Source organism: Marmota flaviventris, chromosome 20 (genome assembly GCF_047511675.1).
Source record: "Marmota flaviventris isolate mMarFla1 chromosome 20, mMarFla1.hap1, whole genome shotgun sequence".
NCBI lineage: Eukaryota > Metazoa > Chordata > Mammalia > Rodentia > Sciuridae > Marmota > Marmota flaviventris.
In genome coordinates this window covers 8,614,967-8,631,939 of record NC_092517.1, presented here as the reverse complement: position 1 = coordinate 8,631,939, position 16,973 = coordinate 8,614,967, and the positions used below count along the sequence as shown (strand labels likewise).

The 16,973-nt window shown below is 41.2% G+C and overlaps 1 protein-coding gene across 2 annotated transcripts in view; it reads right to left on the bottom strand.

The window, feature by feature from the left end:
* Cntn4 (contactin 4) overlaps positions 1 to 16,973 on the bottom strand; it is a 432,714-nt gene that overhangs the window by 115,528 nt on the left and 300,213 nt on the right. For both annotated transcript variants that reach the window (XM_071605984.1, XM_071605985.1), the window contains exon 10: positions 6,922 to 7,072. In XM_071605984.1, coding sequence (XP_071462085.1) covers positions 6,922 to 7,072 — 151 coding nt within the window. The remainder of the gene's footprint in view (positions 1 to 6,921; positions 7,073 to 16,973) is intronic.

The window sequence follows — 16,973 nt, the reverse complement described above, 5'->3', positions numbered from 1 at the left end:
CCAGCAGGGCTAGTCTGATTGGTGGGTAAGGATCATGTGAGCCAGCAGGGCTAGTCTGATTGGTGGGGAAGGATCATTTGAGCCAGCAGGGCTAGTCTGATTGATGGGGAAAGATCAGGTGAGCCAGCAGGGCTAGTCTGATTGGTGGGTAAGGATCATGTGAGCCAGCAGGGCTCACCATTGGACAGCTCTTCTTGGGGGATGGGGAAGTTAGTCTTTGGAGCTGGGGCGACTCCTAACAAATATAGAAAGGGAAGGGGTTAGGTTTGTTGGTTAACGCCAGAAAGCAAAACCAAAAATCAGTGTAAGTTGAATGGAATACCATCATCTAGCAATGAGTAGGGTCCACGTCACTGGAAATAACCAAGGGAGGATGAAAGCCATCCACTGTGTGAATCCCAGTCCTGGAACGAAAATGGGATCGGTGGGAACTTAGCACTGGGAGCCTTGTCTCCTCTGGTAACAGCACCTGGACTTCTCTTGGAAAACCTCTGCCCTGTTCACTCCCTCAAGGATGAGCATGGGAGGACCTACCTCTGCATAATCAGTGCTTGGATAACTAGACGCCCCCTGAAGATGGGTGGTCTAGAGAGGGACACTGATCAAAGCATGTCAGTGCTCTGAAAGTCTCTTCTGAACAGGAGAAAATCTTTCCCACCTGCACCTCAGATAGAGCATTAATCTCCAGGGAATACCAAGAACTCAAAAAAACTATTGAACACCAGAAACATATATAACCCAATCAATAAACGGGCAAAGGAACTGAACAGGACCTTCACAGAAGAAGAAAGAGGAATGGTCAACAAATAAATGAAAAAATGTTCAACATCTCTGATAATTAGAGAAATGCAGATCAAAACTACACTGAGATTTCATCTCACTCCAGTCTGAATGGAAATTATCAAGAATACAAGTAACAACAAATGCTGGCGAGGATGTGGGGAAAAGGGTACTCTCATACATTGCTGGTGGGACTGCAAATTGGTGCAACCACTCTGGAAAGCAGAAAGGAGATTCCTCAGAAAACTTGGGATGGAACTACCATTTTGACCGAGCTATCCCACTCCTCTGTAATATGTGCTACAGGGACACAGCCACATCAATGTTTATAGCAGCTCAATTCACAATAGCCAAGCTATGGAACCAGCCTAGGTGCCCTTCAACACATGAATGGATAAAGAAAATATGGTATATATACACAATGGAATATTACTCAGCCTTAAAGAAGAATGAAATCATGGCATTTGCAGGTAGATAGATGGAACTGGAGAATATCATGCTAAGTGAAATAAGCCAGTCCCGAAAAACCAAAGGCCAAATGTTCTCTCTGATACATGGATGCTATCTTATAACAAGGGAGGGGAAGAAGAGAAGTTCATTGGATTAGAAAACGGGGAATGAAGGGAAGAAGGATGAATTGGACATAATCTTCCCATGTTCTTATATAGATACATGACTGGTGTAACTCCACAGCACGTTCAACCACAAAAATGGGATCAAAATTGCAATGGGTTGCACTCCATGCATGTGTAATATGTCCAAATACAACCTACTGTCATGGATATCTAAAAACAACAAAGAAAAAGAAAATCTCCTCTGGAACTGTTGCAATTCCTTGGGAAATACAGAGGGCCAGCACGGGGTGCTGTGTGAGCCCTTGAGCCCTTACACACCTACAGGAGCAGCTCATCCCAGGCCTGAGCAGATAAGTGAGCCCGGGAATCCCCAGGATTCACACCGAAGCCAGTTTAGAGTTGAGGTCTTCCTCCGTGGTCATAATTCCACTCAACAATTCTAGGATTCTAGGTTCTTATTAATTCTTCTGCGATTTCTGTATTTGGATGCTTTCCATATAGCTGAAACTCCAGTCTTATTTGCCTCAAGGGCCTTCTGTCTAAAAGACGAAAAGTAAATAGAATCATCAACGTTTTTCCAGTTAGGAGACTCAAGCGCTCGCTCCATCCAAATGATGTGAACTATTTTCACGGTGACTAGACATCTGTCCTGAGAACTAAAATACCTGGGCTCGGTGACAGGGGCTTCCTGTTCCCATGTCTGATATTGCTTACACACTGATCCTGGGGTAAAAGCCCAGGAAAACAAGAAGTGTTGTATGGATATGGATGTGCTCCCTACCCTACACAAAGCTCTGAAAATTGTTCGAATTTTTCATCTTTGATTAGGATATTTGGCTTAGGGGCTGGGGTTGTGGCTCAGAGGTAGAGCACTTGCCTAGCACGTGTGAGGCCCTGGGTTTGATCCTCAGCACCACATAAAAATAAATAAATGAATGAATAAATTAATGAATGAATAAATAAATAAATGAATAAATATATACATACATAAATAAAGATATTGTGTGTCCATCTACGGTTAAAAATATTTTTAAAACATGCTTGGCTTACTACAGATAATGCCATCGGGAATATGTGTTGAAGTTCTAAACAAAGAGAAAATCACATCAGGAACATAAAAAAACACATATATTTAAAAAAATTTAACAGGTTAACATTAAATCAGCGTTTCTGAGTCTATATCCACTGAGCTAACTACAGAATCATCATGAGATAAAAAAACAAAAAACAAACAAACAAACAAAAAAAAACACTTCTGAGTTTTTAAAATGTTGCTTCTAATACTTTTAGTGCAAATTCATTTGTGAACAATGAGTTACCATTGGAAATAATGATCAATTTATAGGTAGAGTTTGGCCGAGTCTTTCAAAAGAGAATCGAGGGACAATATTACAAAAAGAGATGCTTGATTAAAAGGTTTTATTTCTCAGGGCTATACCAGTGCTTTTGATTTAATATTTTTATATCATCAAAAAAGCATTTAGGCTAACCAGGTAGTGCATTAGTAGCTATTACTCAACCCTGGGTGCCCTTGGTCTTGGACTACGGTGTCAATCTTCTCTGAAACTGTTCATGTCTAAATCAGTGTCATGGGTTCGATATGAGGCGTCCTCCAAAAGCTCATGGGAGAGATAACCCAAGAAAGTATGGAGGGGGAGATGATTGGGTCACGAAAGCCTTCACCTCATCAGCACATTAATCCACTTGATGTGGATTAATTGAGTGCAACTGTAGGCAGGTAGGGTGTGGTTGGAGGAGCCAGGTCACTGGGTGTGTGTGTCTTTGGGATTTACATTCTGTTCCTGGTGTGCAGAACTCTCTTTCTCCTGGTCACTGTGTCCTGAGCGCCGGCCTCCACCACGCCCTTCCACCATGATGTCCGGCCTTACCTTGGGTCCAGAGCTACAGAGTCAGCCATCTGTCAATCTAGGCCTCTAAAATCAGAGCCAAAGCAACTTTTCCTCCTCTAATTGCTCTTGTCAGATTCTTTTTGGTCACTGCGATGAAAAAAAGCTGACTAAAATAATCAGTGGTGTATGATTCGATGTGATGGTTTTCATTGACTCATCCACTTAATTTTCTTTCTTCTGTATAAAAAAAATGGCAGAAAAATAGCAGAATTCCTTCTCTACTCCCGAGGAAACAAGAGCAAAATCCTTTCTTTTTACTCTTTTTGGAAACTGTGAAATGTTCGAGCGTGCTTATGTCTTTCTAAGAGTGAACTTGATCCAGAGATCAAGTCCACATTATGCCTAGTCCGTAGTCTATTTGCCTTAAATACTCAAACAAATCAATTTCTTTATTTTTTAAAAATTAGAACTTCAAAGAAAGTTCTGACATCGAGCTTCTCTGGAAAAATAAGATGGAAAATCACCAGACTGGCCTCTCTGTATGGCTGAGTGGCAGGTGTCTTCCTTGATGGGACACTCACTAAAGTCTGTGCCATTTCGTTTTAAGGTCCCACCCTGGCCAGTTTTTGAAAGCATTTCCATTACCCAGTTGGGTCTCTTTGGTCAATACACTCTAAGTGAGGCAGAGGAGCAGAGCAGAGCCGTGAGAAGACAGCAGCCACGTGGAGAAAGCAGTGCTAATATTGACATTTTGGGACTAACCCGGTGACATTGGAGGTGGAGATGACAAGTAGCAGGAATTGGGTAATGACAGGGGAGTATCCTCAAGTTTAAATATATTTTTAGTGTCAAGTAAATGTTGAAGCATATTTGAACCCCGTTAATCAAATCAAGAGTATCAACAACAAAAACTGAATAGAGAACAGCTTGGGAGGAGTCAAGCAGCGGGAATATGTAAATTCATTTCTCCCATAGGATTCTTGATACCCATACTCTACTTCCCCAAGGGTAGTTCAATCAGGCTTTGTGTCGATGGTTAAGCTACAGCAGTGGTAAGCAGCCAACAACCCTGTTCAAGATGGTAGGTTGTCAAATATATGAAACAGTGTGCAACATCTCTCACATTCAGAGAAATGCAAATCAAAACTACTCTACGATTTCATCTCACTCCAGTCAGAATGGCAATTGTCAAGAATACAAGCAACAGTGAATGTCGGTGAGGACGTGGGGGAAAAGGCACACTCATACATTGCTGGTGGGACTGCAAAGTGGTGCAGCCACTCTGGAAAGCAGTATGGAGATTCCTCAGAAAACCTGAAATGAAACCACCATTTGATCCCATTATCCCACTCCTGTTTGTATCCAAAGGACTTAAAATCAGCGTACTACAGTAACGTAGCCACATCAATGTTTATAGGAACTCAATTCACAGTAGCTAAGCGATGGAACCAACCTTGGTGCCCTTCAACAGATAAATGGATAAAGAAAATCAGGTAATATATACACAGTGGAATATTACTCAGCCTTAAAGAAGAATGAAATGATGGCATTTGCTGGTAAATGGATGGAGCTGGAGAATATCATGCTAAACAAAATAAGCCAACCCTCAAAAAAACCAAAGGTCGAATGTTTTCTCTGAGATGCAGATGCTAATTCACAATAAGAGGGGGTGGGTGCTAAGGAAGAATAGTTACTTTGGATTAGGCAGAGGGGATTGAAGGCAGGGGACATTATTGAAATCAAGGTAATAATTGGACATTATTACCCTATGTGCATGATACAGGACTGTTCTAAGTCTACATCACATACAACCAGAAGAATGAGAAGTTATACTCCATTTAGGTCTGATGTGTCAATGTGGATTCTACTGTCACAGACAGCTAATTAGAACAAATAAAGAAGATACTAGGTTGTCTCTTTCCTTCTAGGCATATAGCAAGATTGCAGTTTTCTTCCGTGTTGTACGGCCACGTGACCTGTTTTGGCCAACGCAGCCCTGAGTCTAAGTGAAGCGATGCCTTTGGAGGCAGACTCTAAGAGCCGAGGATAGGAGGCCCTTTTCCTTCTGCAATGGAGATGTTCCTGGGGGTGTTGCTCCACCAGGTGTGTCTCTCTGGGACAGCAGCTGTCAGCAGACCTCTGACCTTTCCTTGTGTGAGGCCACTGTGGGCCGATCTAGCAGCCACACAGCTTAGGCCCTCCTGATGGATCTATCCTATGAACGTCATTCATCCAGGGTTTGTGACATACTTACTGCCTGTACCGCTATTTTCTTACTATGGTGTCCTTAAGCCATCCTAAAATTAAAAATTCAAAAACTACAGCCTTGTTCTAAGTCACGCATATGGTACACACAAGTTATATTTCAATGTTCAAAATATAGAAGAAAAGTAACCTCCCAGGCCCACATTTTGGGGAAAAAAAATGAGATGAAATAGAAATGAATGTGTTGGTTAAGTTTGCAAAATATGAAATTTTGCTGTCAGTAAGCAGGTTAGGCTTCAAATTTGAATATCAATATTCAGTGAACTATGCTGTTTCCTCCTCCTCCTCCTCCTCCTCCTCCTCCTCCTCCTCCTCCTCCTCCTCCTCCTCCTTTGTGGTGCTGAGGATTGAACCCAGGGCCTTGTGCATGCACGGCAGGCACTCTACCAACTGGGCTCTGTCCCCAGCCCTATGCTGGTTTCTTGATATACCAGGAATCAGAAAGGGATGCATCTTATGCATTTAACATGGGTGTGGATTCACCATGTATATTCCATACAGGGTTTGTTTATAAAAATCGTTAAACAGGACAACCTCATCAGCGCCATGATCTAATTTGTATATGCAAATTCAAAGGTGTACAGGTGTAAGGGGTAGACACACTCATTTTGATAGGCATCCTTATTGCATCCTTGAGTACTTGACCTTCAGCACCAATTAAAATCATTATGTATACAGCTGGTAAATCCTGTCTTATAGGTGACAAACAGACTCCTGCATAATTAGCATTTTTCTAAAAAATTGCATAAATTACAGACAAAGGTCTGGGATACGTTATAGGCTTTTTCTTGACAGCCGAGAAAAAGCCTTGGAAATGTGTGCCAATGGATACGACCGACTGTCAGACTCCAAGTAACTCACATCCGTTTAAAGGACATAAACAACATGCTTTCTACATGCAGCCCATGGATCGTAGAAAATGCAAGTGTGACGTGTTTAGGTATTGGAAGAAAACCTGTTGTCTCAAAAAAGATTCCATCGAAATAATAAGAAGTCAAGGTTGGAATGAGAGATGTTTATAAATTCAAAAAAGGAAACTAATGAGACATAGATAAATATTGGAAAGATTGCTAAATATTGGAAAGATTGCCATACAAAGAAAAATTGAACTTCTTTGTCACATTCGACTTCTGTTCAAAGGAAGTAGCAGGTGCCGAGAGAGTGGGCAAATCCACAAATGAGATCTTGGGCTAACATTAAGCTTACCTTCAGGCAGTTCTGGAAGTTTCCACAGGGAATGGTGCATTCTCTTTCTGCAGAGAGGGTTCTACGCAGGACCGATATCAAGGAGGAAACCAAGAATCTACCTCCTCCCTTATACAGCATCAGCCTTTTGATGAACATTTGGCCCCGGAGTAAAGCTAATAAATACCCCCCCACACACACTTCTCACGAGCAGACAAGAGATTCCTACAGGTTAACCAAAGGCTCCAAACGTTTCAAGAGAGTACCTTTCATTTTCTCTTAATAGGTCCTTCCCCTTTTTCCAGGTGTAGACAGGCTTTGGAGATGCTTTGGGCTTGCACTCAATGACCACTTCCCCTCCCACTTTGACGAGAGTGACTCTCTTCAAGAGTGTTCTTGAGAAATCCGGACCTGCTGCTGGAAGACAAAATAGAGAATAAAACAATGAATTCTTTTGCAAGGGGAAAAAGAAAAAAAAATGCACCAAGATTAATCTGGGGTCTTTTTCTTTCTCTGATGCAATTATTGTTCCTTTGTCCATCAAAGGCAGGAAGCTGAATTTGTCCTAAAGGGAGGAGCACCCTACGTTTTGATGCGTTTATTAAAATAAAAGCTGTAATTTCTATATGCTAAAATGCTGCAGTTATATGAATACAGCTTGATGGGTCTGGTATATTCCCTGATATAAAATGTTCTTATTACTCTATTGAGGATTCTTTTTTTTTTTTTTAAATGTATTCTAGCTGGAAGTGGTGGCATGCACTTGCAATCCCAGACCCTCAGGAGGCTGAGGCAAGACTATCTCAAGTTTGAGGCCAGCCTCAGCAACTTCGTGAGACCCCGTCTCAAAATAAGACATTAAAAGGGCTGCGGATGTGGCTCAGTGGTAAGGCACTCCTGGGTCCAATTCCCAGTAACATGCTCACAAATTCATATTCAAGAGAACAAAAATTTAAAAATTTCACAGAAGCAAAAGGGATAGAAACAAAACAAGAAAAATCTATTTATTTATTTATTTTTCTTGATGTGTGAGCTGGAACATGGCCTCTCTGATACAGTCACTACCTGTGCTCTGTCCCCTTACACTCTGTGTATATACAGAAAATGTGCTGAAATATCTGTACGGCCACCCTCCAGGCACTTCTTACAACCCAGGGCTCTGTTCAGCTTTATGCAATGCTTGCTCTATTTAGGGGAAATTACAGCTTGGTCTTTGTTATGGCTTGGATGTATGGTGTCCCCCCAAAGCCCACGTGTGAGACCATGCAAGAAAATTAAGAAGTGTTGGGGTTATGAGAGCCTTAACCTGATCAATGCATTAATCCACTGATATGGATTAACTCGGTGGTAACTGCAGGAGGTAGAGGGAGGCTGGAGGAGATGGGTCCCTGAAGGCATGACTTTGTGGTATATATTTTGTCCCTGGTGAGCAGAACTCTCTGCTCCCTGGTGGGCCCATGCGGAGCCACTTTCCTCCACCACACCCTTCCGCCATGATGTTCTGCCTCTCTGGGGCCCAGAGCATGGAGCTGGCTGGCTGTGTAGACAGAGACTTCCGGAACCGTGAATGCCAAGTAAACTTCTCATCTACAATTGTTCTTGTCAGGTTTTTTGGTCATGGCCATGAGAAAACTGACACTAAAATAGTCTTGGATCACAGACATTTAGAAAACTGTATTGCAGGCTTACAACGAGTGTTCTGAAAAATTCCCTCATGTTGGTACCGGTTATAAAGTCACAGGGAAATAATATTAAAGAAAAAAAATTACGCCTTCCTAAGACAAAAGATAGACATCGGTATCCTCACTGTAAAAAAATAAAACAAAAGATACCTTCTGAAAAACCTCTATTTTCTTCTGAGTTAATTGACTTCGTGGGTGAGGAGGGATTTTGAAATCAGTGGGCAGATTTATCTTATTTAAATTTCATAATTTACCTTATTTAAGAAAATTTTTTTTTGCCTCCCTGCAGTTGATCTGATGAAATTCAAGATTTTTAAGACACCTTGAAGGTAAACATTTAAGTCCAAACCAATGATTAATTAAAGGAAAAATGGGAGTGAGCCTGTATGTATGTATATGAGTGGGAAATGTGAGCCCGTGTCTTCAACGTACCTGCATCATAAGCTGGCGATTTAAAAAGAATAAAAACAAGCTTCACTGGAAGAAGCTACATTTTCATTAAGTGCTTTTGTGCAGCTGGACAGTGGATTTACCCAGATACCCAGGAGCCTGGCATTACGATGTGAAGGTGCCATTAAATAAATGAATCCAGTAGGCAACTGATTTCTCAACCAAGGTGCCTCTGATTCATGAGATGAGTTCAAAACTCAGAGACCAATTCTACAGGGATAAAGGCCATTAACAAGCAGAGTGCAAGTAGAGATGCTTCTGCTATACAGCAATAGTGCATTCCTCATGGTCTGCAAAATCACAAAATAAAAATAATAGGGTCTACGAAAAAAGAGTCAGGGCAGATGTGATTATTTACGTAACAAAAACGACAACAAAAGAATAACCATCTGAATAAATATTAAGTATGATTAAATACAAAGCATGATTAAGAACACAAGTTACATTCCTAACAAATACTGCAAAAATATAAAGTGCATGTGAATAAAGATTGATGGAGGAAAGAAAGAGGAAGAGTGGAGATTGTTAAGCTAGGAAATAAGTGCAAATCACAGACAGATGAAGAACTATGCAATAGGAACAGCAATATTGAAGCATGTGGTCAGCAGGGGATGGTGGTGCACACCTGTAATCCCAGCAACTCAGGAGGCTGAGGCAGGAGGATCACAAGTTTGAGGCTGGCCTCAGCAATTTAGTGAGGCCCTATGCAATTTAGTGAGACCCTGTTTCAAAAATAGTCTGGGATGTGGCTCAGTGATAAAGTCCCTAGGTTCAATCCCCAGTATCATAAAAATAAACAAATTCATTATCTATATGGCCAAATTGACAAGCAGAAGATTGCTGTGGGGTAAATAGAATTCATGTGCAATGAAAGATTTTTTTTTCTTGCTTAGATAGCTATATTGATTTGTTAGTGGGTTGTGTAAATAACCCTTAGTTAAATATTTACTAAATACTAAGTATTTACTAAATACTTGTAAATAAATCCAGCATTTATGCTATGTTGACATTATTCACCACTTACGAATCCTAAATAAACTAAACAATGTCACAGAAAAGTGTTTCCGAAAAGACTTCTCGGCTTAGGTAAACATCAGAAGTGACATAAAAATGTTGGAAAAAAAAAATCAGGTCTTCTAGAAGTTTTTTTAAAAGGGTATTTTTTGAAATACAGTTACAAATCTTTCTCATATAAAAAAATCCCTTCTTACAACTCTATCTTTCTGCACACATATTTTTATCACTCTAGGCAGATATTTTTCATCTGTTCAGGAGGAATTCTGCTGTTGCATTTGGAATGAGTTTATATAAATCAAACTGTGCACGATGTATGGGTGTATTTGTCAAAAAAAACTATATATATATTGCTTCTGCAGGATTTGAAATAACAAACTGAGACACACAGAAGGCAGAAAACAAACACCTTCGAAGTTTCAAAGGTATTTTAAATACATTATTTATGCACATATTAACTTCTGGATATCCCAGAGATAAGACTGACTTGAACATCTTCCACCAATAAAAAATGGAATTGTACATTAAATCATTTCCTTTTGGTTACTCCATTTGATGACCTGGCTCCTGGTATTATCTAATCCTGCAAATCTACCAGCTGTCACCATTCTAGGGTAAAATCACTGGAGCGTCCTCAGGTTCTGAATATTTGACCTTCATGGGCTTCCTTACATTCCGCCATTTTGTGACCACATTTTTCACCTCAGATGGCTGCCCAGCTTGGAGGCTGGTGCTTTTTTCTTCCTGGTGCCCTATATTTACTCTGATCCCTCAACCTGGATCCAGGAGGTACTTGAAGGAAAAGTGAAATGGGCCTGAGAAGTTTGATGTTCACAGAGATGTCATTTAAGGAGTTATTGGTAAGATTCCCAGCGGTGCACTATTAGAACCTACCCCTGGCTGCCTTGCATAGGGAATGTGAGAAATACGTCAGTAAATTCCTAAGGGATCAGAAAAAGAAAAAACAAAAAGGTCCAATGTGAAGGATACAGAAATGACAACCTCCTAAACGCTGTGGCCTGGGAAGAGGGAGGGAGGAAGAGGATAAAACATTGGTAACATCAATCCTTTCCCAATACCTCCTTTCCCAGTGACAAGGCAACCCCTGGGAAGGAAGCAAACATCAGCCCAATAACAAGATAATCTCTGGGAAAAGGAAAAGCATGGATCTGTTCCCAATATGTCCTTTCTCAATGACCCTGGAGGAAGAGATAAGCAAGGGTTGCCAAACTCTGGACCCTCCGTCCTTGCCCAGTAAAAACAAATTTCTAATTTTTGCAACCTTTTCCCCGAATGCCCACGTCCCATTGAAGTCTTCAATGGCTAAGTCACATTCCAGTGTGTGACCTATATCAACGCAGACCTCCTTCCGGTCATTGGTGGCCATTTCCGATCCAGAAAGTGAGCCCATCCGATGCCTGACTCTGCTGCCAAACAAAAAGGCACAGCGGATCCACGAAGTCTGCTCCCTCCCCGGTTATTTGTGCTTTCCCCGTGGAGCCAAAACCACGTTGCTTATTTTTTTGCTTAAAAGATGACCATCTGAGAGTTTGAGAGCAGCTCAAATACGAGGGGATCTTCATCTGCTAAATTGAAAGGGCAGATTTTTCTCAGGTGAACTCCCAGAGGGCACCTCTCCCTCGGGATGGGGACCAGTCATGCCAAGCGACCTCTCGTCCATGGGAAATGCAAGTGGGAAAAACTAGTTCAGCCTGTGCCTCCATCGGTGTCCCCTCCCAAGGGACAGAGTGGAATGTTGACTCTTTAACTAGATGCCCAGTGGCAGCTGTATTTGAGGCATGCACGAGGATCATGTTTTTCTGTGCTATTGAAAAGGAAAAGACAATTAAGGCATGCCTGCTCTATCACAGTTGGTCCCCAGAAACGTTCTGGGAGCCCTGCCAGTTGGTGGAGACTCTTCAGGCCAGCCCTTTGGAAGTTCAGAATTTCACATGATTTGAATCTTGGCCCATTTTTCTTTAACCATTACCTCATCGTTCCATAAAACCCAGCCTGGAGTGAATGCATCCGTTCAGATTTTCCACCTTTGAGAAGAGAATGTCACTCTCAGATTATAAAAGCCCAAACCCCTCCTGGCTTCCTGGGGAGCGATCTTGAAAGCACGCTGCAATGAAAAATGTCTTCTCTCTGGGTCCACCATTGCAGGGCGATGAATTCAAAAAATCTCTTCTCCCTCATCAAGAATCATAAGGAGACACCCAGGAAAGCTCTGAACATGATGATTTTTTTCATTCCACTGTGAGCATGATGTGTCCCTTCTAATGTTCCCAAAACCCATACTCTAAAATTCAGTGAATGCCCCATTTCCCGAGACCCTAATAACCCTTAACTATCATGACAGCTCTTGCATTTACGGAACCCTACTCCCTTTGGGTGAGAAAAACATCATTTACAGAAAGAAACAATAATTGCAGTCATGAGGTTGTTTGGGGGAGTGAATGAAAGAATCTATGTTGCATATGTAAAGAACTTAGCGTGATGTTTCATGAGTACTTTTTAACCTTTCTTGCCCATGATTTCCATTACTACGCTATCCTTCCATCACCAGCCACAGAGGACATCCGTGCTGGAAAAGAGTTGTTTGGAAAAAAAGAAGACTTTGTGTTTTGAAATAATTATGGATTGATAAAGAAGAATACGGAGAGGTTCTGTCTGTCCTTCACCCAGTTAAGATGCAATCACAGGACCCCAATGATTGCATCTTAAGTAAGTAGGGCACGATGTCCAGCTAAGGCAACTGACCACTGGTATGAAGGGTGTTTGTAGTTCCGTGTTATTTAATCATATATGTCGATTTCAATAAGCACCAGAAAGAGTTTGTAACAAAGATCTTCCTAGTGCTTAAAAGTCACACCTGGCATTTCCTGTCTATCACCCCGGATCCCTGGAAACGATGAATCTCTGCATCTCTGCACCGCTGTTATTTTGAAGAATATTATGTACATAAATGGAATCATATAATAGGTGACTTACGGGATTTTTTTCCCCCCAGTAAGCATGATGCTCTTAGGATATGTCCAAGTTGTTGAGTGTATCCACAGTTCCTTTTAATGGCTGAGAAATATATCCTATTGTGAATATGAACTACCTCTAAATTTTGGCATTTTCGGCTCTATAATAACTGCTCTTTAGAGCACAGATACCATCTCACCATCTCTCCATGCCTTCTCTGCCAAGTAGGATCATGCATAGCCCTTTCATTTTCATGAAAGATTCAGAAAGCCAAAAAAAAAAAAAATGAATCATGTAAACATGGTAGAAACTTTCTGATTCCAGGAAAAAACACCTCAAAGCTATTTTAAACCACCATACAATAGTGGACATGCTGGTGAAAAAGCATTCTTAAAGTATTATAAGGAGGGCTTTAGCTTCTAAACCCTTGCAAGCCGCCCTTGACCTATCCTATCTATATAAAGAGAATATGCATTTCAAAAAAAAAAATCTGTAATAATTGCATTGACCTTCTTCCATCAATCCACATTAGTGACATCTCACTGTATCGGGCACAGTGTCCTGATCCCTTATACAAATCCATGTCCTTAGTCAGGCAAGAAGTGTGTAGGACTGCAGTGTCATATCGGATTACGAGTCACTTTGTTATGTGATAGCAGTTTTTGCTGAATGAACAGGAGACAGCCTGGCAGTAAGAATCCTAAAAACCAGTGGTTAATAAATGGTCACTCTTGCTCTTATTAGACCATTAGTTTCTCCAAGTTGGCAAAAGTGTCATCTGCATGGACCTAGCACAGATACCTACTTCACACAAAGTAGATATTTAATTAATGTTTGTCGAACTATTGTATGTTCCTACAGGAGAGAACTCAGGGATTCTGTTTAAAACAGGAAATAACGTTCCCGTGATTGTTTGCTTGGGTACCGCATCCCTTTCTTCCCCACCAGCAGGGTTGGAACGGGCTTCTTGAAATTCCTGGTCCGTGCAGAGGACCCTGGATCCTCTCTGAAGTTGGACCTCAGCCTATTGAAGCACCATCTCCCGAGATTTAGCATCTGGGCTATTTATGCTTGGAAACGATCTGAACGGGTAGATGTTTAATAACGGGTTCCCTAAACAAAACAAGAAAACAAAAATTGGTTTGTAGAGCTTGCCAGTTTCTGTGGTGTCAACAGTCCCATCAGGGCTGATTTACAATTTACCAACATGAAGTCGTTGGACGCTGAATTGAGCCATTGCTGTTGCCACCACTGTCCCGAACGCACACATTTAGGGGAAGGAAACGGAGCCAAACAGGCCCTGGATATTTAGCTTGGCCTCGACTTGGGCCTTACTCCACACCAAAGTATCATGGTCAACTTTTATCATCTCTAGGTGCTCCCAACCCTGGGCCCAGTGTTGAGAAGATAAGAACTTCAATTTCTTTTCACTTCTTTGGTGACTTTATGTTGTTCAAAGAATCTGCTGCCTCCAAGTTGTGTATCAAGGGATCACAGCAGTTTAGAGCTTCAGCTAATTCGTGCTCTGCCCTACACACGTATCCTTGCCAGAACATACTGCAACACAGAGGCGCTGTAGTTACGTCTCAGCAATCTCTTGCCCATCAGGATCCTTCAATAAGGAGCCAGATACATATTGTGCAGACAAAGACAGCACATATTTTGCCTTCATGTTGATTTTCAACCAGGATCAAAAGATTTGATTAAAAGCATGAAATTCATTAGGAGCCCAGAGAAGCTACGGTTTTCCCATGTTGGAAAAGAAAAGAGATCGGAGTGTTTGTGGCCGTCAATGTTTGGGTTCTGGTGAAAACTGGCTCTGGTGACCGACAGAGCTTTTTCCAATTCTCGCTTTTCTGTGGTGCTCTTGGGTATCGAAACAACCAAGGGGACAGAGATCAACTTCCTTAATTTAACTGCTCATAAGATCCACCTGGAGAAGCTCCTTAGCTGAACATACTCCTGAACTCCTAACACGGGAGAGACCCAGGATTTTTTGACACTTAAAAAATTTTGCTACTGCAAATGTGACTCCCCCTGGAGAAGAAATACTGGTGTCACCTAGGATCTCATTAAAGACACAGAATCTCTGGCCTCACGTCTGATTACTTTGTTATTATTTTTTACATGGTGCCTCACTAAGTGGCATCATGTAGCATTTGCTTCTCTGTGACTGGCTTATTTCACTTAGCACTGTGTCCTCAACGCTCCTTCACGTTGTAGCACATGACGGGATCTCCTTTTTAAGCCTGAGTAATATTCCACCACATTTTACCCATTCATCTGTCTATGGGCATTTAAGCTGCTTCCACCTCTTGGTTATTGGGAACAAAGCTGCAATGAACACAGCTGTGTAAAATATCTGTTTAGGATATTGTTTACAATTATTTTGGATATATACCAAGAAGGGGGACCACATGGTAATTATTTTAAATTGTCAGAGGAGGTGTTACGTTGCTTTCCACAGCAGCATCAATCTTGACGATCCACCAACAGTGCACAAGGGCTCCACCTGCTTCAGTCTAATGCCCTTCCAACTGAGCTATTTCTGCAGATTACAAGGCTTCCAATTCGCCCCATATCCTTACAAGTATTTGCTAGTGTGCATGTGTGTGTGTGTTTTTAATAGCACCAACCTAGAACGAATGGGGTGAAATCTCATCATGATTTTGATCTGCATTTCCCTATCTATTAGTGAGGTGGAACGTCTTTTCCTAGGTTTGTTGACCCTTTATATATTTTATTTGGAGAAACACCCCTGCAAGTCCCCTGTTTGCTTTTAATTGGGTTGTTTTCTCTTGTTGTTGAATTATATAGTTCTTGGCCTACCCTGAACCTGAACCCCTTACCAGACATATGGCTCAAAAATACACGGTCCCATCCCACGGACTATGTTTTCCCTCTGCTGATTGCTTGCTAACTTGCACAGAAGTTCCTAAGTCTGATGTAGTTCCATGTGTCTATTTTAGGCTTTTGTAGCCTGTGCTTTTGGTGTCATGTCTAAAAAATGATTGACAGGTTCAATATCTTGAAGGTATATTTTTTTTCCCCTAGAAATGTATAGTTTGGGGTCTTTTCTTTAGGTGTCTCACCTATGTTGCATCTTTTCTTTGTGTGCAGTACAAGGTAAAGGGTTCACTCTTTTGCATGCGACGATCCACGTTCCCTAACACCGTTTGTTGAAGAGACTGATTTTGCACCAGGAGTAGTTTTGGCACCCCTGATAAACAATGTTTGACCACATATGCTGTTTTAATCAGCTTCATGTCACTGTGTCACTCTCATAATCTAATCATTGTGCCTCTGAAAATTCTTGCATCGCCTCACATATGAACTTCTGGGGAAACCTCAAATCTAAACCATTTACTTCTTTCTGGGCTCTGACTTCAGTTTCTCTGTCTACACAGCTGTCTTAATGCCCGTAATACACAGTCTTAATCTCTGATGCTATGTTGGGTGTTTTGGAATCAGGAAATGGGAGGCTTCCAACTTTGTGTTTTCTTCAATGTTGTGTGGTTATTTGTGAGCCCCTGGAGATTCTTATCTATCTATCTGTATATCTATCATCTATCCAGCCATGTGTATATGTATATTTCTGAAAAACAAAATGGCCTTGGGATTTTCATAGAAATTGCATTCAATCAGTAGATGATTAGAGACAGAATGGGCATTTTAATAACATTGGGTCTTCCAATCCACAAACAAGGGATGCCTTTCCATTTGTAGCATGTCTTTTTATTTTTTTTTGCAACATGATGGAGTTCTCAGTGTTCAAGATTTTCTTTTCTTTTCTTTTTTAAAATATATTTTTTAGTTGTAAATGGACACAGTGATTTCATTTTAATTATTTATAGATAGTGCTGAGGATCGAATCTGGTGCCTCACACATTATAGGTGGGCACTCTACCGCTGAGCCACAACCCCAGCCCTCTTTGGTTTCATAATTAAGCTTATTCCTCAGTTTTATTATTTTGGATGCTATTGTGACCAGCACAGTTTCAGCACATTCCTTTTTGGGTTGGTTATTGTTAGAGTACAGAAATGCCCCTTGTTTTAGGGTATATCCTGCTGCTTTTCTGAAACCACTTGTTCATTGAAGAGTTTGGTTATAGATACTTTAGAGTTTTCTACATGTAAGACCTTGTCATCTGCATGATCTTGTTTGTAGTTAATTTCACCATATTCCCTCTCCAGTTTTA